The sequence below is a fragment of the Phoca vitulina genome, unplaced genomic scaffold, assembly GCF_004348235.1.
Source record: "Phoca vitulina isolate PV1807 unplaced genomic scaffold, GSC_HSeal_1.0 scaffold2, whole genome shotgun sequence".
Lineage (NCBI taxonomy): Eukaryota > Metazoa > Chordata > Mammalia > Carnivora > Phocidae > Phoca > Phoca vitulina.
Window position 1 is genome coordinate 46,558,057 of NW_022589705.1, and position 21,600 is coordinate 46,579,656.

General features: G+C 46.8%; 1 protein-coding gene across 4 annotated transcripts in view; it reads left to right on the forward strand.

Moving 5' to 3' along the window:
- Positions 1-18,743, forward strand: part of GNG12 (G protein subunit gamma 12) — a 127,557-nt gene extending 108,814 nt beyond the window's left edge. For 3 of the 4 annotated variants that reach the window (XM_032426449.1, XM_032426451.1, XM_032426460.1), the window contains 2 exons: positions 13,078-13,196; positions 14,894-18,743. In XM_032426449.1, coding sequence (XP_032282340.1) covers positions 13,104-13,196; positions 14,894-15,019 — 219 coding nt within the window. In that variant the 5' untranslated portion in view covers positions 13,078-13,103 and the 3' untranslated portion in view covers positions 15,020-18,743. Of the gene's footprint in view, positions 1-3,704; positions 4,242-13,077; positions 13,197-14,893 lie in introns of those variants that run through there. The other variant, XM_032426456.1, reaches the window with a different exon arrangement.
- The last annotated feature ends 2,857 nt before the right edge of the window (positions 18,744-21,600 follow it).

Consider the following 21,600-nt stretch of genomic DNA (forward strand, 5'->3'; position numbering starts at 1 on the left):
GCCTCCCGCGGAGCGGAGAGCCCGATATGGGACTCGATCCCAGGACCCTGGGACCATGACCTGAGCTGAAGGCAGTTGCTCAACAACTGAGCCACCCAGGCGCCCAAGAATGAAGTCTTGATCATTCTTCTATTTCCTACTCTTGTATCCAGCTCTTTCTTGACAGTCCAGTCACCTTCCTCTGTTTGATGAAGTCCTGGTAATGATGATGATGATGAGGATGATGATGATGGTGGTGGTATATAACACTGGATGGTTTCCATGTGCGAGGCTCTTTTCTGTAGGATTCCATTTAATCGTTACAGTCCTGCGAGGCAGGCACTCTTGGTACCCCATTTTACGGAGAACCTAGGAGCTCAGTGAGGCTAAGTCATTGATTCAACATCATGCAACACTAAGTGACACCCAAAGCCTGGGCTCTTTATCCTATTGCCTGCCCCTAGAACTTCCATGGAAATAGTCCATTTTGTCTTTCTCTCCCAGTTCTATTCCATCCGACATAAGGTCGTTCAGTTCTTTTTCCGATGATACTCCCCATGCCTGTTGCTTCTGCTCAGAAACCTCTGGGGGCTCCCATATTCACATAACAGAGTCAGCTTTAACCCACTCTGTACGCCCTCGATATCCATTCTGAAATTCTCCCCACTCCTTCGCCACCACCTACCCAGTTCCTACCCTTCAAGGATCGATTCATTTAAGAAATGTATCCTTCACGCACCTCTCTGCTCGCCCAAGTCCCCGCTGACCGTCCTCTCCCTAGGCTCCTTAGGCCTACATCTGTCATGGTTTATTGGCCTTTTATTCCTTATTTTTCAAGACTTCATGCATCCTGTTGGCGTCCTAAGCCTTTTAATCCCCAATCTGGTAGCCCACACGCCATGTTTGTTACACAGCGCAGCCCTGGCCATGACTGTGGGTGTCAGTGAACTGCTCACTCTTCCCAGTCTTCTCTTCGCCTTCTCTCTCGACTCCACTCCTCCCGTGCCTCCAAGCAGCTGACACCTTCAAAACAAGAAAAACGACTGCCTGGTTGCCTCCTGAGCAGTAACAGATGCAGCGGCATTTGCCTGTTGCCTCACTTTCAACCCTCCCAGTAGGTGTTTGGGTTGTTTGTTGCAGTGGACTGCAGGCAAGTGGGTGACCGCCTGTCTGCTTAGCAGTATCAGAAAGCATGCCCAGGGCGCCTGGGTGGCTCAGTCGTTAAGTGTCTGCCTTTGGTTCAGGTCATGATCCCAGGGTCCTGGGATCGAGCCCCACATCAGACTCCCCGCTCGGCGGGAAGCCTGCTTCTTCCTCTCCCACTCCCCCTGCTGTGTTCCCTCTCTTGCTGTGTCTCTCTCTGTCAAATAAATAAAATCTTTAAAAAAAAAAAAAAGAAAGCATGCCCTCCGCTTAAAGTGGATCAGATGCTAGGTCTTTATGACCAGAACCCAAAATATCTCCGTTCTTCTGCTTTGTCAGCAAACCAGGAATGAGGGTAGGACAGCTATGTTGTGGAGAACATCCCAGGCAAGGGACCCCGTTGCAGACCACCTCCCTCCCTGCTCAGCTAGGGCAGGTGGTAGGTCCGGGAAGGCTGATGGAAAGGACTCCCAGGGATGAGGTTGCTGTCCGCTGGTGTGGAGACTCAGCAGTCAGCAGGACTTCCCGCGGGGGCCACTCCCTGCTCTGGAGACTGCTTCTCTTTGCAAATGATTAGCACCTCGGGGCACCATGGAACTGTGTCTTGGATATGTTCTTCTGTTGTTTGGAAATCATTCTCCCTTCATATAGCATCGTTTGCCGCCCAAAACCATGAGCCCTTTTAAGGCAGGAGCTTTGTCTTCTTCTTCTCCGATCATTCCCACTTCCTCTTTCCAGCCCCAGCAAGCTCCCCATACAGGGCCTGTAGGCGGCTGCAGTGTGCAGTCATGGTTAGGGACACCAGGGTTCCCTTAGGCACTAGGCATCCCAGAGAGCTTTGGTTTCCTCATTAGGAAAGTGGGTTAATAATACCACCTTCGCCATGATCTCCAGATTAGAGTGTTAAAATAAAAAACAGAGGACAGAGCCATGCATCAAACTTGCTCCCATTTGTATTTTTTTAAGACATGTAAACTTTTTAAGATATGTAAATAATCATGCTTATATATGCAGGGGATGTCTTCGAAGGAAACCTGAGAAACTGATAACAGGGATCACCTCGGGAAGTCTAGTGTAGAAGGACAGCGAGTTTTTGTTGTCTACCCTTTGGGTAAATCTGTTTAAAATTTTTCCTAGATCGGGCACCTGGGTGGCTCAGTTGGTTAAGCGACTGCCTTCGGCTCAGGTCATGATCCTGGAGTCCCTGGATCGAGTCCCGCATCGGGCTCCCTGCTCGGCAGGGAGCCTGCTTCTCCCTCTGACCCTCCCCCCTCTCATGTGCTCTGTCTCTCTCATTCTCTCTGTCTCAAATAAATAAATAAAATATTTAAAAAAAAAAAAAATAAAATAAAATAAAATAAAATTTTTCCTAGATCTACATGTTCTTTTAAATTTTAAAAACTAATGAAACAGGAGTCATTTCTTTTTCAGGATAAGTAAAATAACTTTAAATAAAGCCCATAACAGTGCCTGGCACAGAAAAATCACTCTGTACCTGTCGGCTCTTGTGTTGGATATTAAATAACTGTAGAATTCATCCATGTATTTATTCTTTCACTCATGGATAAACAGATGAGATCTCCAGCTATCCTTAAGCCAGCCACGCAGATAGGAGCAAATCATTTCTCAACCAGGCTTGCTATGTGAGGGAGAGAGTAAAACTTGTTTCTAAAGGTCGTACTCCTTGTTGATGATGAACTCATACCTCTGCAGGGTCCTGGCCTGGCATAAGCAGAAGGGGCCAGGTCCTGCACCTCTGCAGGTGACCATCACAGAGCTGCTCCCCACAGCCCACCTTCACTGACTGCAAACCTGTTTGGGGCCCAGTATGGGGGTGCAAAGCAGCATTGCCCTCAGAATCTGGGCGCTGCACAGGTGGCCAGCCCAGGCTGGAGTTGAATGTTCACAGTGCCGGCAACTGACCCAATCAAGTGCACTGGAGTCCCAGGGACTCCACCCAGGCTTTTCAGAGCTGTGAAGGGAACCAAACAGGTGGGTAACCTTTGGCTTGGAACAGTCAGTATTCTGTGGGATACTTGTGGGAAGGAGCAGCAGGGTGTATCCTATTTCTAAGAAAACAAACACCCGACACAAACACCCCAGAGTGATAGGTTCACTGGTTGATGTGTTGGTTGCTACATCTCGTGTCTTAATCTTAGCCAAGTGTTTGTTGAAGCCCCATTCTCTGAATTAGTCAATAGGAGAGAGAACATGGCATGGGATAACTCACCTGCCTTGTTAAGGGTGTGGCTCTAAAGTAGGAGAGATCTGGGTTCCAATCCTGTCTCTCCACCACTTACTAGCTATCTGATCTTGAGCAAATTATTTAACCGTCCTGAGCTTCAGTCTTGCTAGGTATGATAACTCTGACCTCCTACAGTCACACGTAATGGTAAATGAGTAACGGTGTAGAGTATTGGATACAGTGCCTGGCACACGGTCAGCAGTGAATAGATGTTCCTGGGATACTGTTACTATGGAGCTAAACTCCTCACAGTTTAGTGGGGAGACAATATTCATACATACAAAATCAGTTACATAACAGTAAGCATGAACTGACACACCGATAGCACCGAAATAAATGTGTTGCCCTTTTGAGGGCTTGATGATAGCTATACATCGGCACGTCAGAGGGAGGTAACGTAAGTACGCCCGCAGCTGCTGCCTGCCCCCCTCGTGCCTGGGCCGCCCCTTCGGGGCCCTTGAACCCCCCTGAGCTTGACGCACGGAGCCGGAATTCATAAATGGAATAAATCACTGCAAGCGAAAGTAGAGAGACCTTTCTGGAAGAGATAAAAATGTGAACTAGGGACTAAAAGGAGAGAGAATTTAAACAGGCCAAGAGAAACGGGCAGAGAACTTGCACAGACCGACCCTCGCAAGAGGACTTGTAAACACAGCCCACAGCAGAACAGAGTGGGCTCACAGCCCCCTGGAGCTGCAGCAGCGTCACGGGAAAGCTTCCGGGCCTGGCCTCTGCAGTCAGACCGCCTGGGCTCACATCCCACCCAAGCAGCTTGCTGGCTGTTTGACACGAGGCACAGACTTCACTTCTCTGTGGTTCGGTTCCTTCCTTTGTAAAACAGCGATGAGAAGAGGACCCATCTCGCGGGGTCACGGTGAGAGTTCAGTAGGATAATGTATTGACAGGGATTGGAGCATAGCCTGGGGTCTGGCATGCGCAAGCTCTCTAGTAGCAAGTGCCTTTGTGATGAGGATTTTTATTATGGTGGGAGAAATGTTAGAGAGGATCTGGATTGCAGTGCTGAGCCCTCTGGACTTTTCCTGGGGTCCTGGGGAATCCTTTTTTGCGACAGGGGGAAATAAGTGGACAGTGGCACTGTATCTCAGCATCTAGTGGTCGGGATAGATGAGACTGGAGAAAGGAAGGTTAGAGGCAGGAGTCCTGTGGTGAGGCTGATACAGTGGCCCTAACTTGAGGTTGCTGGGAGCCACGACGGAGATACAATGGAAGCAGAGAGAATGGGGGGAAATAAAAATGGAGGGTTTGTCAATGTGTAGGGAGCAAGAGAATTTGGAAAAGTGCCAGGGTCTAAGGTTGCACTGCCCCATGAGGCATCCACTGTGACTCATGAACACTTGAAACGTGGCTAGGCCAAATCAGGATGGGCTATCCGTGTAAAATGCACACTGAGCTTTTAAATATTTAGTACCAAAAAAAAAAGGTAAAACATCTCAATTTTTTTACATTGATTACATTTCAATTTTGGTCATATCTAAATAAAATATTTCGCTTTTTTCTCTTTTTTTCATGTGGCTACTAGAAGGATTTTTTTTTTAAGATTTTATTTATTTATTTGACAGAGAGAGAGCACAGGTAGGCAGAGAGGCAGGCAGAGGGAGAGAGAGAAACAGGCTCCCCGCCAAGCAGGGAGCCCGATGCGGGACTCGATCCCAGGACCCTGGGATCATGACCTGAGCCGAAGGCAGACGCTTAACCGACTGAGCCACCCAGGCACCCCGCTACTAGAAGAATTTTTAATCATATATATGGTTCAGGTTTCTATTGGATAGCACTTGGTCTAAGGAATCAGGAGCAGGGATGAGGCAAAAGGATGCCTCAGTAACTGGGACAATGGTGGTGTCACTCCCTGAAGAAAGGGACATCAGAAAGGTTGGGGGCAAGCAGTGGCGTTTCACCGGCTTTTCCATGTGTTGTGTTCGAAGCAACTCTGTGCCATTTGCATGTACATTTGAATAGGCTTTCATTTAAGACAGTGGAGTTGTGGTAAAGGGCTGCACGAGAAGCGCGTTGGTCATAGCTAATGTCACAAAGGTAGGACGTCATCTACCCTGCTAAGACCAATGTGGGTCAGGCAGGTGCCGGGTAATTTACATATATTCTTTCATTTCCTCCTGCTAACGACCCTGTGAAGTAGGGACTATTATCATCCCTTCCTATTTACAGATGAGGAAACTGAAGTTCGGAGAAGTGAAGCAAATGAGTTGTAGTAAGTGATGAGCTAGGATTCAAATTTATCTGACCGTCAAAGCCCTCTTCACTCTGCTGCATCAGTCCTCGAGGACTGAGCCCCTGAGAAAACCGAGTCCAAAGAAGGAACAAGAGCTGTAGAAAGCAACATCATTGGACAGGCAAGAACAGGACAGTCTAGCATCACTAAGAGGAGAAACTTTCCAGAAGGAAGTGGCTGTTCAGAAAACAAATTTAAACTTTTGTAGCCAAGAAGTGTGTTAAATGATCGCTTTTTCAAACTGAAGGATACTCAATCCTGTAAGTTAAGGTCATTAAAAGGAGTTAGGAACCCGCTACTCAGGCTCTGCAGCTGTCTCCTGGATTTATTACCTAGATTGGCTCGTTCTCGTGGCTTCCTACCAGCTTCCCTAGGGATGATGGGATCATTCTGTGTCTTTTGGCAATAGCCTCACCTAGAATCTGGGGCAGTCCTTCTTTTAAATTCTCCTTCACCGATTCTCCTTCACTTAGGTCTTCTCCCAAGGCCACTTAACTGGATACCTACTGCCATTGCTACGGAGACCACTTATCTAAATGAGCAACAGGCTCCTTTAAATGGAGGTCATGACTTCTTTTGGTCAGTGCTCCTGACAGTTCCCCTGCTTCCTCCCCATTCCTTCCTTGTGTTCTTGATGTTAGGAGGCAAGTATTATAGATGGTGATTAAGAGGATGACCTTGGGAGTCAGGTGGCCCGAGTCGCAGCTCTGTTACATAAATCAGTATAGTCTTTGGCAAGACACTTTTGACCTCTTTGTGTTTCATCTGTAAAACAGAAATGCTAAAAGAACTCATCTCTAAGAGGATTAAATGAAATGATTCCTGGCATTCATTTACCGGGCACATACTCAGTAAATGGTGATGGTCGTCAAAAATTATCATTATAGCAATAGTATCCTCATCCACCGTCATCATTCTTCTTCAGGCGCATGTGCCTGGATGGCAGGTAAAATGAACTCCTCCAAGATACCAGATAAGGACTTCGCAAGGATCTGCAAGTAGAAAAGCATGCTGCTTTTAGAGGATGAACTCTTTTGAGGTCTTGAGAGATCCATTTTGCTGGTTCTGAGCCCATATAAACTCTTAGAAGAGCTCCAGTCACTATGTCTCCAGCTCAAACTACGTTTTCCACGGCTCCGTGCAGTCCTGCCTCGTCTCTGCCTCTCATTTTTTCTCTCCCCAGGCCAGTAACTTGTCTTTCTGCCCTTTGCTCTCCACATGGGGCAGGACCAGGGCAAGACGTGTGGCTGGCTCCAGGTCCACCACCCTTGATCTTACAATCTGCAAGCTTTGGTTGGGGAGAAGGAGAAAAAGAATTTCATGTCTTACTTCTCCCTGTTTTCAAGTCTCAGGGTTTGGTGTGTTCCACAATAATAGCATAATAGTAGAAATCCTAGCTAATCTTTGTAAGTTATTTACAGATTACAAAACAACAGATTAACAATTGTGTATCAGTCAGGGTTCAGTTACAACAAACAGAAAGCACTCTGGGCAATGCCGGCAGAATGGGCTCTCACCCCAGGGATGAGGTGCTTGCATAATCAGTAGAAGGGCTGGAGGAACTGGTTCTTGACATCCAGACCAGGACCAACTGCCAGACCTCAGCGCAGAACTGGCCCCTGGGACCCAGCAGGAAGTGGAGACTCTTGGGAGGCTGCTGCAGCCGTGTGGTTTCTTTGCACCACATTGCTCCTGACTGCACGCTTCGGTGCTCCCACCAAGTGCAACCTGCCTACCACCCTGCTGGCCCGCAGAAAAGCAGCCAAGCCGCAAGAACTGGCCTTCTCGCTTCCACTTTCCAGATCTCTGATGAATGCACCCCTTCGGCGGGGCCCGCATCCTCCAGATGCAAGAGAACCTTAGTGTCTCGGTTGGCTCAGGCTGCCCTCACAAGCATCACAGACAGAGTGGCTTAAACGCAGGAATTTATTTTCTGGAGGCTAGAAGTCTGCACCAAGGTGCCAGCAGGGTGGGTTTCTTCCAAGGCCTCCCTCTGTGGCTTGCAGCTGGGCTGGCTTCTCCCTGTGCCTTTGCGTGTTCTTCCCTCTCTACTCCTCTGGGTCTAAAGTCCCTCTTCCTGCGAGGATACCAGTCATATTGGATCGGGGCCCACCCTACTGGGCTCATCTTTACTGAACCCCTATCTCCAAATACGGTTCATTCTGAGTTATTGGGGGTTAGGACGTCAACGTGTCCATTTGGCGGGGGGGCACGCTTCAGCTGGTAACACTAGGAGAGGTCGTATTTTCTGTCCATCGCCGCAGGTCAGGGTACAGCAGGAGGAGGGTAGGGAGCTGCCCGGAGCCGCGATCGGGGACTGCGGCTGCTCAGAGCAAGTCGCCGGGGTGTGAGCAGAGGGTGTAGGCACTTACCGCTCAGCAAGAGTATTCTTCTTGTTGATTACACTCACATGCTTGTTTTATCTGATGCTCTTCAACAACCCTTTGAAATAGAAATGTATTATTATCCCGATTTTTCCCATGAGAAAATTGAGGCGTACACAGGTTAGGAGTCCTTCCCCAGAGCCCCAGAGTGAGGCGGTGGCAAGGGCAGGGGTGAGCTCAAGTCCCCTGGCCTAATCTTGGAGTATGCTGCTGGAACTCAACGTCCAAGGCATGGTACGAAGGCCGCGTCCAAGTGCAAATAGAGGGATGGGCAAGTGTGCGAGCCAATGTGAAAGCAGCAACCACTACTCAGACCCAGCCTGGTTTTGTAAGATTTTCTGATTTTTCCGGAAATCTTTCTTTGTCTTAAAGTGAAATATCTGTTTTTCAAAGGTTGACAGTCAATTTAAAGTTCACACACACACACACACAAACAGAGTTAACCCTGTGTGGGGCCCGGCCAAACACACCTGCAGTCTGCATTCAGCCCGTAGGCTCTGATTTAAAATAAGTGTTCATGAGATTTATTAAAATAAGTGTTCTTGAAGGTCTGACTACACTCCCTCTCAGACCATATTAGGAAGATGTTGCTACTCCATCATATTACCTTGAAATTCTTCTTTTGCTCTTTTGCTGGGTGCATTTTTCTTGCTTCTCATGGAATGCATGATTTTTTTGTCTTGTCAGTGAACCTAGGGACCCAGCATTTATTAATTGTGTGTACAGGGTACAGTACAGATAGATGCTCATTTGTCCTCCCAACAGCCCTGTGAGATAGGTATGGCTGCCTGCACCCCTTTAATGGATGAGGGGGACAGACAAGGAGCCGGGCTAAGACAGTAAGACATTGAGAGTAGAAGGCAAGATCAGAGGGGAAGTGGAAACCTGGTCTTTTTTTTAAACCTGCTGTTTTATTATAGACAGAAGGGGTGTGTTTACTCAGAACACTGGCTTCACTCCAGTGATTCTAGTTATTGGCCAGGCCCGGCGGACTTGTGATTCAGGGACTGCTTCCCCGAGTGAGGTCCCGGACACACTTTCCATCCCCACCCTCTCCCTGCTCCAGGCCCCTCTGGACAAAGATTAAGGCGCTCTTATAATTCCCTAATGGGAAAGCGTGTTCTGAGGAATTTCTAGAAACCTAAGAATTCAGATGAGCAACAGCATTAAAACTAATGCCAATTATTTGAATAAATAGTACATGTGTTTATTCAAATCTGCTAGCCACATGTAAAAATGCGAACAAGGCCGCAGAAACGATAGCCGGGTTTTTATCAAACTGGGGGTCTGTGCAGGCCTCCCCGCTTCTGGGGGCGGGGCGGGGGGGGTGGTTGGATAGAGCGCTGGTGGCTCAGGATCTCCAGATGCTGACCTCAGTCCTTGCCTACTCGTGACAGTGAGAACATTCTTGCTTAGCTTGCAGAAAGGAGAAGGGAGGTCTGTTTTCAGGGCACTAGACAAACAGATGCTTTCTGCCCCAGAAGGGATGGCGCACAGCCACAGAGCAGTCAGCAAGCCAGGACTCCGGGTCGTCGGGGTCAGGGTCACCCTTGCCCTGTGTGCTCGCGGGTCAAATTAACTGGAATTGCATCCTTTCCTTGAGGCGGTGGGGATTGTGCCTGCTGGGGTGAAAGGCTTGCGAGCCGGTTCAAGGCTCAGGAGCTGGGTGAACTTGGAACAAGTTTTTCCAACTTCAGGTGCCTTGTCTCTAAAAGGAGGATGAAACAGTAATCCGGCTTTCAGGCTTCGAGGGAGACTTCACGGACTCCTGTGTCTGAAAGCAGCGTGTATACTCTGAGGTTCCATAGAAGTATCAGGTGTTGTTTGCCTTGGAAGCGATTCTTAAAGAATGAAGCAAGCTTTTTATCCACCTGGTGGCACAAGGAGCCAGCCAGACATCCTTCCACTGAGGGAAGAGCAGGGAAACACTCTGAAGGCAGACAGGGGGGGAGAGGCCCTCTCGGCTGGTCTGGCCCGGCCTGCTATTGAGGAGATGCAGAGCCGCTGCTGGTTGGGAGGAAATCCTCAGCTGGACCTCGGGCTCCTGTAAACACCACCGATCAACAGCCAAAGAGCGTGGCCCTCCTCCCACACACAGGAGGCGGCTCAGCCCACCGAGTCCCTCCTGGAGGCTCCTTCCGTTGAAAACAGTAGCATTCTTCTCCCGTAAGAAGAATGTTGTAATAAGAGACTAGGTTGTTTTCCAGTGGCCCAGTACACAACTTTTTCTAGGAATGACCACACATACCCCATTTAATTGACCGGCCAAAGCTATTCCTATACAATATTCAGCAGGAAATTGTTTGTGTTTAATAATCTGTGAAACTGTGAAAATCACCCATGTCCTAAACTTTAACGAGTTTTCTGGGTGAGTTTATACATAGGCCAGGGGAGGGAAGTGGACTTTGAGAAGAATTTGTCTTTGAGTTGGGAGCCTGAGAGAAGCTGGGGGGGGGGGGGGAGGGGCAGCAGATAGGATTCCACTCCCCTTGAAGCAGAGAAGGGTCCCCCCGGGAAGGAAGCAGGGGAGAAGGTGGTTAGTGAGGGAGCAGGTCAGAACAGATATCAGAATGGGGGATCAGAGTCCAGTGCTCGCGGTTTTTAACGTGACTATAATACAGTCAGGAGGAAAGTCCTCCAAATACTAGTGGCCGTTTCTCACCGACGTTAGAGGGACCTACCCCAGGATTTTATACGTCGAGCCTACCTCGGGGAGCTCTTTGCTCGTAGGGCTAGTCCTGACGCATGTGAACAATGGAGCAGTTCCAGGAAAACTCGCTCAGGCCTTACAACCTTTGTGCCCTGGAAGCTGAGGAGAAGAAAATGCTTGGCGTTATTCTCATGCAAAGGGACATTCAGAAAGTCCTTAGGAGGCAGCCTGGAAACCACAGGCCCTTCAGAAGGGTATCATGTTCACATTCTGGAGGCTGGGGCCAATCCTCAGAACCCTGGCCAACTGGCACGGGCGCCCAGCTCAGCATGCTGCAGGGGAAGGCGAGAGTGCTGTGAATCAGGGCACTTCGCTGCGTTCACAGGTCCCATTCCAGAGGCTCTGTTCCGAAGCCCTGTCCTAGGAGCACAGCAGAGTGCTGGGCCAGGCTGCCGGGTAGGAGCACAACCCCTGGGAGCTGACCGTAGGCCTCTCCTCTGGGTGGGGCAGGCTGACAGGAATCTGAGGAAGAGGCAGCTGGGCAGGGAGTGTGTCGAAATGAGGTCGCCAAGGCCTCGGATAAAGCAGGGCCACCCTGCCCTGCCCTGCCCTACCATTCCTCCTCCCACTTTCCTGCATTGCCGGGGCTTCCTTCTTCTAGGGGATCCTCCGGTGGCTGTCACCAGCCCCTCCATCCTGCAGGGACTGGGTGCAGCAGCGTTGCCTAGGGGTGCATTGAAAGGAGGCTGATGCCAGAGCACCCCCCCGCCCTGGGCCCGGTCATCAGGTTCCCTGGGACTCACTGACCCCGGGGTGGGGGTGGGGGGTGCAGACAGGTACACAGGGGACTTCTGACTCCTGGTGCTGGGTGTGACCTCCAAGGATGAAAGAAGAGCAGCTGCTATTTTTGGAGTGCCTTGGTCCTTGGCTAAACACTACATGGCATCAGCGAATTAACTCCTCAAACACACTCCTCCCCTTCAATTATGTAGAAGAAAACGTGGGCCCATAGAGGTCAACTAACCAGCCCAGCTTCCCCCAGCTAGTAAGCGGCCAAGGCAGGGTCCAGACCCAGGAATGTGAAGCATGCTGATGCGGCTGGATGTCAGAATTGTGCGCACAGCTAAAAGCACAGTTTTATTTGTGCATTTGACCCAAAGCTGCCTCTGACCAAGGCTCTACCCGGGTCTTGGCACTGAGCCCCAGGGAAGCATTCCACGTCGGGTGAAACTCAGGTAGAGCAGCTTCGTGCCCACATGGTGGACGCCGTGGAGCCTGGGGCTCGCTGTCCTGTTTTGCAGCCTTATCAGGTCCTAAGCCTTTACGGCAGATGGGCTCTGTGCGGCTCCTGCAGGAGGTTGAGTCAGCCTGGCTTGGCTGCAGGCGCCACGGTGCCCCGAGACTTTGCTGAGCCCTAGTCGCGGACGAGGGAGGCATACCTGCTGTCTACCTCCTCCTCTGAGTCATAAAACTGCCACGCTGGTGCCAGGCCTGCCAGCTCTGCCTTTGCCCCCAGTCGCCACCGCGCCGGGACAGAACTTAGCCATATATGGCAGAGGCACCAGGCAGGACTTTCCCCCGAGCCTGCCTTTGGGAATATGTCCTTGGACAGCCACACGGGTTGAAGCTCAAGGTCCGGGAGGTCTCCTTCACCTTTCTACCAGGTGGCTGGGCTGACAGAGGAAAAGGGCAGCCTCCGATCCAAGGGCTTAGGCCAGAGAGGAGAGTCAACCCACAACCCTGGGGTGGGGGTAGAGGATTAGCAAGTGGCCTGGCCCCAGGATGAGGCCAGCCCGAGGCAAAGGAGGGAAGGAGAGAGTTCTGTTAAATACTTCAGGCTTTAGGCTGCTCCGTGTGTCCCCTTGGACATTTGCAGTGAGTCCATCATTGAGAGTCTTCCAGCTGAAAGGGTCCCACTTTTTCTTGAATAAAGACTTCCTTATCTGCCTAACATTCCTCGAACGATTGCAAACCTCGATAGCACCTAAAAACGCACCCTTTGTGCAAAGTTCTCCAGAGGCACTCTCCTTTGCTGTTTTCTTCGGTTGCCAGGACTTTTGAATCAGTGTAATAGTTGGGTAAGAGAGCCAAAATGAAATAAAATCGAACTTTCCATTAAAGTACATAGCAGTAATACTAAACCGTATGCGTAATGTGGCCTGTGCTTGCATTCGCTTACGTTGCTGGAAGCCTCCTAACTACCACAAATGTTTGTGTTTGTTCCCTCTTAGAAAATGCTAGAAAAGGTTCCACTGTGCTGTATGTCGGGGTGCACGGATTAAACGACTAGTACTGCAGACAAAGGAGCTCCAGTGGGAGGGCATCCTAGTAACTACTTCCCAGAGCCTGTGAGGACTGGGAAGGTGCACCCTTTGCCCCTAAGGAGTGAAAGCTTTAGGACTGCTTCAGCAATTGGCGTTCTTTTCAGGTTTCAGGTAGAAACAACAGTTGAAGATGTCCAGCAAAACGGCAAGCACCAACAACATCGCCCAGGCCAGGAGGACGGTGCAACAGTTGAGGATGGAAGCCTCCATCGAGAGAATAAAGGTCAGAAGCCTGGGTGCTCTCCGAAAGCGAGGCCACCTTTTAGAGAGGGCAGTGCCATTTAATGTGGCTGGGGGGTCTGGATTTTCCGAGAGCAAGCGAAGAGTCTCAGAATCTTAACTCTCATTGCTACCTGGCATGGGCTTCATTTTCAGCACTGGGCAGCCCAGGTGTCTGAGTTAGCCTCTCTGTTTGGACAGAAAAACCTAAGACAGGATCCTTCCCTGGCCGAGCACCGTCAAGTCCCACGATCTCTGTGTTCTGCATTGGGCCCAGGGGTCCAGACGGACTTTATGAACACCCTTGTCATCCCTCTGGAATTTACCGAGTGTTCTAGAGTTCTCAGTGCAGGTGAGCTAGCCTTGCACAGCAAGTCAACACTCGTGGTGTCCTTTTTTTAAGAGTATGCTGCTTTTTAAATGTGTGTGGACTATTTTAATGACACATATTCTGCAGCCAGCGTGAGTAACACCAGCCTTCGTTGAGATCTGGAAGAAATGGGAAGGCATTTATAAGGTCACCTGACTTCGAAGTCTTCCGCACTCCCCTCCCCCATCCCAAGAGACCGAGGCAGTGTGTGCCCTGGAATGTTGTGAGTAATGCTGTTTCCTAGGAACTGAAGCAGTCACCTGCTAAATTCCTCTGGGCCTGGGGACAGTCACCTGTCCTCCAAAGAGCAGGCTGCCTGGGCTGTATCTGACAGGACTCAGCTATCCTGTGCTCCTTGCCTGAAGCCACGGATCTGATGATTCTGCAGGATCTCGATCCCGGCTCCTGAACAGGGCAGGGCATTTTCCGTTTTTAACTCCCGTCTGAGGAAGGCACTGAATCTTCCCATTCCGGTTTTGTCCCTCTTTTTATTTTTCCAAGCCCAGTCTTGAACAGTAACCCTTGAAGCTCTTCTAGTCTAGAACTTCACTGTCTCTCAAGAGTATTGACTCCAGGCCCGTAATGCAGTTCCTAAACTGTGCTGCATTCCAGTTTTGTATCAAATCCAAACTAAGATACACCTTTCCCTTGATTCCTATACACTTCCCCCTCCCTGTACTTAGAGAAATTTCAAGCCTATAGAAGACTTGTAACAACAAACACCCCTATACTGTTTGCCAAGATTCACTGATTATTAACATTTTGGCACATTTGCTTTCTCTTTGTCTACACACACACCCACACAACACCTATCCTTTAAGCCACTTGAAAGTTAGGTGCCCACATCGTGACCCTGCTCCCTTACATACCTCACCATCTGTCTCCTGAATACAAGCGCATTCTTCTGCATAGCCACAGTACAATGGTCACATTCAGGATCATCTAATAATAATCTGCCACACGGTCCACTTTTGAAGAACCCAGGCCCCTCGTGTTGTAGAATGGCCCGCACTTTGAATACCCCGGTTTGCTGAGGTTTCGATTACCGTTAAATGTTTTGGCAGGCGTACTTGCTCGCTGGGGGTAGGTCATCTGTGCTCACACTAGGAGACACATGAGGTCATTTTGTCTGATCTTTAAGTCTGATCACTTGGTAAAAGAAGGCCAGAGCTGCCAGATTGATCCGTTTACAGATCTCTTCCCTTTCCTAACTCACAATTTAGGAGAAGCAGGCTCTCAAAGTATCACGCCGACAGTCTTCTGCCCAGCAGGCAACTCTGCTTGTAATGTTGGTAAATAAATTATTTTGTTTGGTTTTTTCTACCTGTCAGGTTTCAAAGGCATCAGCGGACCTCATGTCCTACTGTGAGGAGCACGCCAGAAGCGACCCTTTGCTGATAGGGATACCGACCTCAGAAAACCCTTTCAAGGATAAAAAAACTTGCATCATCTTATAGAGGAACAGTGAAATGGCTCCTCGCCTCTTCTCAACAAAGCAAATTATGAGCAGCTCCTTGGAAGAAATTTACCTTCAGCTTATTTGGTAACCACTGCTAATAACTAAAATACTCTAACTTGGAATAATCGACTCTGACGTCTTTATTTTCCAAGTTGCCCTTTCTCTAGAACACCTTTTACTGATTTAATCCAGAATAACAGTCTTCTTTTCCATTTGATAACGACGGTGACATATTGGGTTACTGCTTAAGAAAAGTTGGTTTGGGCCATTTTAAAAAAGACAATTCTATATTTCTAAATCTACGAATGACCCAGTTATATCCAGACCTAAATTACCTAAGTACCTGTCTAGATTAAAATGCCAAGAATAACTTAAGCCCCCAAACCTTTACATCCTAGTATGTTCCTAATAGGGTTGCGGCAGCTGTACAATGTACCTGTGCATATATATGCCTTTGTATACACACCCATCAGTGCTTATTTCCTTAGGAACGTTTCTCTCTCCGTGCCCTCAGTTCCTCAGCTCCAGAAGCTGTACCTTTGTGTTGAGCCGTATGCAGGTAGAGTAAGATTTTTTCATATAGTTACTGTACAAAAAGTAAAGAACATCCTCAAGATTGTAGCCACGGTAATTGAGTAATGACGAAATCGTGCTGACCTCTTAAGCTATAATCAGCTGAACCAATTAAAGTTACAAACTGAACTAAAAGCCCTCTCAGGAGGTATTCACAAGGGAGCCTTTTGGGCTTCAGTGATCCCGAGTCTAGAAAAGGGGAGGAGGCCCCTGGGGCTCATGTTCTCTGGATTAGGGGTAGATACCTCTGAACTGTCCACCCTCATGCTTGGAGGGAGACAGGGTGCCCATGAGCCCGGCCCAAAGAGAAGCAGGAATGTGTGAAAGCCAGGTGCTTGTCTTAGCCAAACCTGGTGATTTCCTCATCTCTGCCCTTTATCTTTCCTCTCCCGCTAGAACAGCTCTTTCCAGAGGTGGCATTCACCTCCCCAACCCCAAGTGGGTAGAACGTGGTGGGAAAGAAAAGTCAAAGGTATCAGACACTAAGCCACTTTTCAAATACCTGGTGGGCCACTGTGTTGTTCCCTACCTTGTCCACAAACCCCCAGGGCAGTCTTGGATTCGGGGGTACACTACTTGGGCTTCAGGGTTCCAGCAGCTGTTCATCGGGTTCCTTGATAGTCCCTCTGGGCGTGAACGGAGCCTCACATCCTTGGAATTGCCAGGGGGCATCCTGAGGCATCTCCTATGGCCAGAGAGTATGTTAGTTTTATCAAAGAGGGAGGAAGGGTCCCTTTTTTTTAACAAAAATGCTCACTTAAGGGCTCAAACCATACACAAGCCTTTGATGTTCGAATTCATCTTTAGTTCATTAAAATATCTACTAGTGAAGGATTCAAAGCTTATTTTCAAAAAGGATCCAACCCCAAGATGGAATTATTTACAACCATTTTCCCTAGTTCTGTACAATCTTGCTCTGTTAACACAAGCCCCTTTTAAAATCTAACGTCTGGGTTTTGAGCGTGAAGCTGATTGTGGGTGAACAAATGCAAGGCTATTTTTAAACTGCTCAAATATAGTCAGGATTTCCCCAGCCACCTATCTGTTCAGCATTGTGAACTGCCCTCACTTTTCCAACATCATGTGAAAATCATGCCACTGGCCTTAACCTCTTGTCATCTACTGCTTGGTTTTGCAATAGGCCCAGTTTCCAAGTAAATTAGAGGCACCTGTTTAGGAGAGAGAAAGGTGAAATTTGAAATATACACTAAAAAGACAACATTACATTTAATGCTTCACTGAATGAGCCTTTTCTTTTAACGAGTATATTTTTCTACTGATCATTTCAGCACACTAATCTTATTTTCATTTTGATTTTAACATTTTAAGTATTTATAATACAGCTTGTTAAATATTTTTATGAAATTTTATTATTCCTTTTTGGTGTATGTGCACCTTTTCAGTAGCAAGCATAGTTTATTCTTTAGCACTAAATTATGTCCTTTTGACCTAACAGAAAACAAATATGTTTTGCTATTTGTTGATACGCTTGTAGTGATAAGGAATGGACTTGAGGTTCCAGGAGATTTCATTTTTGCTGGTCAGATATCATAAAGGCTAGGAGTATGAATGTCATGTAACTTCCTAACTAGGTGTAGGGCATGTTCAAGAAGTGAAATCCCATCCTTGGATGCTGGACCCAGTGGGGAAAAATTGTAGCTAAATGTTGATTGACTTACAACTAGATGTCTATGTAAGAAAATCTATGTATAGGATATGCAGAAGTCACTTTTATTTATCAGGCTTTATTCTACTTATGAACCACAATTTAACTGTTCTGCAGTAGCTGGTTTATAATGGACAAATGCCCAGTATGTGTTGTTGTTTTTTTTTCCAACTACCACTATAAAGACACAGTCACATAATATACATGCAACTTCTTGACTTCGTATCTATGAAGCTATTTAAATATGTGCATTATATTTTTGTCTTTAATGCTGCTTCTGTTAACAGTGATCTCTTTTTTCATTCTTATATATTCATTAGTGCATCAGTCTGTCCAGTTGAGGCCTCGGGACCATGGCAAAATATACTAGACAAAAGTTCGTGATTCCAAAGTATTTTACAGAGACACATTATACCAGGTTGTTCACAAGGTCTACGTTGTAGTTACTTTTTCTTCTAAAAAGAATCAGGTTTTTACATTTCCTTACCTTATTAAAATCAAAGTGCCATAATGATCTTTTAAAGGAAGTACCCGACTTGCTTTCTCTCTGTACTGTTTTTATACTTTAAACTATCAAAAAAATTATACCAATGATTTAGTAATTTTGAGGCATAGGTTAGTTTAGGTAGAAGATGTGCTAAACTTGGCTTCAGATGCCTTCTTCTCAGCCAATTTACAACCAAGATAAGTGTCATCTGATTATTCCAACTATTGATTAAAGATCTATAGAGGCCCAAGAAATGAACTACAGTACATGTCAGTCCTTCTCAATAAAATAAAATACTGGAGTGTGTTGAATTGTATTGATTTCTTTTATGGTAGATCTGTTAATAGGAACAAAATACATGAATCACATAGAATTACGTGTAGATTAAAATAGAGCACTTACCTAAAGTTGGGTGGCCTGGATCGTAGCCTTGGATCCTTTTCCAGCCAATCCTGTGTCCCTGTGTCGTGTGACTTCGGACAAGGCACTTCATCTCGCTGGGCCCCCATTTCACCCTCTGTAAAACAGGCGGCTTAAAGTAGAGGCTGGTGGAGACCCCCCCCCCCCCCCCCCCGATGCCTCGGTCCATTGGCCTACCCCTCTACAGGTCCTGCCAACATGTTGGTGCTATAAGCTGCTTCAAATAGAAAATTGGTTCGTCTATCATATATGCTCATTTAATAGCTTACGAAAGGCCTTTTTGTTATATAGCTTTTTCTAGTTTTATGGACTTGATTACTGTAATGTCTTGTTTTTAGTCATGTCACTCTAAACATCAGTCACTTGATGTTTCAGTAATCTGCATTTGATATATAGTTGGAGGGGATTTTGTTATTTCATAGCATTCTTTGGCTACTCATCTGTCCAGCATCTTATTAACCTAAGCACTGTGATCATTGTTTGGAAATCTGTCCTATGGAAAGAATAAAAGCATTTACTTCACATGTACTTTGCAGATTTGAAAGAAGTGTCATTAAAACATCATTGTTCTCTTTACTGGATCAGTGCCTCACTGTATCATCCTACCCGTGTTTTGCCCAATAAATTAATAGAAGACCCATTCTCTTCCCTTTTCCTTCATTCAGTTAACATTTTCTGAACACCTACTGAGAGCCAGAGGTTGAACACAGGCTCTGACACTCAGATGAGTAAGACTCAGACCAGCCTGTGCCAAGCTCACAGTCCAGAGCAAGGTGGGTGGGAATGGCAAATGCATAAACTAATAGAGTACATGTGAGAAGGTGAACATGCAGGACTGTGAGCTCCCAGAGGAGACCAGCTCCACAGCAGTGAAGTCTCAGAAGGCTTCCAAGGGAGGTGATGTTTGAGCTGCGTCTTGAGAAAAGAAAACATTGTAAGCACTGGAATGAAGTCTTGGGAGGAAGTGAAGGAAAAGGAGAGTGGGCTCAAAACTAGTCTGCAGAGTACCTCCCATACTACTTGTTTATCCTGCAAGCAACAGGAAGGCAGTGGAGGTTATTAAAGAGGAATGATGTAATGATACCCAATGTGTGGAGGGCTGTTTCCCATCCTGAGACCCAGCTGTGACCATGGAAACAGATAACAAATGAAAAGGCCATTACGCTCACAATGACTCATATTCAGCAAGTGTTTGCCAAAGGTACCCTGCCTCCTCCTTAGTCCCTTCTTCTAGGGCTGGGATTCCCATGGAATGAAGAGAGAACATCATCCAGAAAGGGAAAAAAGGCAGCCAATGAGTGGTTATGGACCAGGTAGCTACAGAGATGGCCCAGGCTTCTGAGAATCAGTACTTACACACTACAGAGGGTAGGAGCAAAAGGGTCATTCAACCCTTTCTAGGAAAGGACTAAAGTATTTAGATACTTTGGTCATGAAAAGCAGACAGCAACTGACATGTACTTTCACTGGTTCAGACCAAATTGCCAGAAGTTCCTATAACTCGAGATGGAAGACAGTTGTACTGGGGGGGGAAGGTAGATGGGATTGGGTAGGGGTGGGTTTAAAACAAGGTGAGGAAAGAGAGTACAATGAGAAGGGTAGACTATGTAAGTCAACATGGCAGATGAAATGTTACACTGCCTTAATGTTATGAACAAAGAACTCACACCTACAGGTGCTGGCGGTAGCTTAGTGTGGAGATACAGGTCATGTGACCCTCCAGCTTTCTTGGATATGGGGGGCAATTAGCTTCTCATTGGCAAGATGGTCAGTTATAACTAACATGCTATGTGTGTGTGTGTGTGTGTGTGTGTGTGTGTGTAGTCACTATAAGCCTTGTTAAGTGCTATGTAGACAGTTGTGAGGATTTCTCCCTACTTCCCTCCCTGTCCCTAGGTTTATAAACTTTTGGCTTACAGCTGTGTTTATAGAACCTGATCCCACCATCAGCTGTAGCCATCTTTGCACAACCTAGGATGGATATTGCCTTTCGTTTATCTTCAGAGCAAGGTCCTACTGACTACCCCTTTTCCACTGTAAGCAGGAAACAATGATGATCATGCCTTCAGGTGAGCCCTTCTGTTGCTCCAGTTTACTGTCTCCTTATCAGAGTCATTCATGTCTCTTAAGGCCATTTAACTGTAGGCCAGCCGTCGGCAAACATGTACAGCTGTTCTCAGGAACCCCCACTTCCAACTATCAATTTTTTCAGAAACCAGTATTTTCTTTCTTTGTCCTGAAGGAAAATGCAGTCCAGATAAATTCACCCTAAAATGCTAATGACTTAATGGATAGTAGAAGATCATTGGAACTACAAAAGAGGACTATGAAAAGAGCAATGCTTAGCATAAAGGAGAAGTTAAAAGTAAAATTTTAGATATCATCAAGAATTATACATACAAAGCATGCCTATACCCTATAAATTCTAGATAATCTATACAATTATAAAAACAAGTAATTGAAATCATTGAGATACATAATGGTAAGATCCCAGGTTTAGAAGTCTAAGAAATTGCAACCAAAACATCTATGTGCAAGTTGCTACTTCTGGTCTCTAGGTCCAGTCATCTCCCATCCTTTCACACACACATCCTGCTTAGATAGAAGTGACAGCCCTATTCACTAAAGACTTTAAATCTGGTCCTAACATAAGATATTCATCCTGTGACATCATGAGGGCCCTGTGGATCCATAAGTTGATGTACTAGGGGCAGGCCTAAGGCAGTCACTCACTGGAAAAACATGGCCAGCAATACCTGCTTCATTCCTGGCACTGATAGACTTGAGAATTAATATCCCCTGGGATGAGGTCAAGGCTAAGCCTAAGTACAAGTTGGCATGTGAACAGAATAGAAAAACCAGAAATAAGCCCATGCTTATATGGTCAATAAGAATGTAGAATGAGGAAAATAGTCTCTTTGACAGTGCTGGGAAAACTGGGCAGCTACATGCAAAAGAATGAAACTGGACCACTTTTTAAACCATACACAAACTCAAAATGGATTAAAGACCTAAATATGAGACATAAAACTCATAGAAGAAAACATAGGCAATAATTTCTTTAACATTGGCCTTAGCAACATTTTTCTAGATGGGTCTCCTCGGGTAAAGGAAACAAAGGCAAAAATAAACTACTGGGACTACACCAAAATAAAAGGCTTTTGCACAGTGAAGGAAACCATCAACAAAATGAAAAGGCAACCTCAATTGGGAGAAGATACTTGCAAATGATATATCTGATAAGAGGTTAATACCCAAAATATATTAAGAACTTATACAACTCAACACACACACACACACACACACACAGACACACACACAATCTAATTAAAATAGGCAGAGGACCTGAATAGACATTTCTCCAAAAAGACATAAAGATGGCCAACAGACATATGAAGAGGTGCTCAACATCACTAATCATCAGAGAAATGCA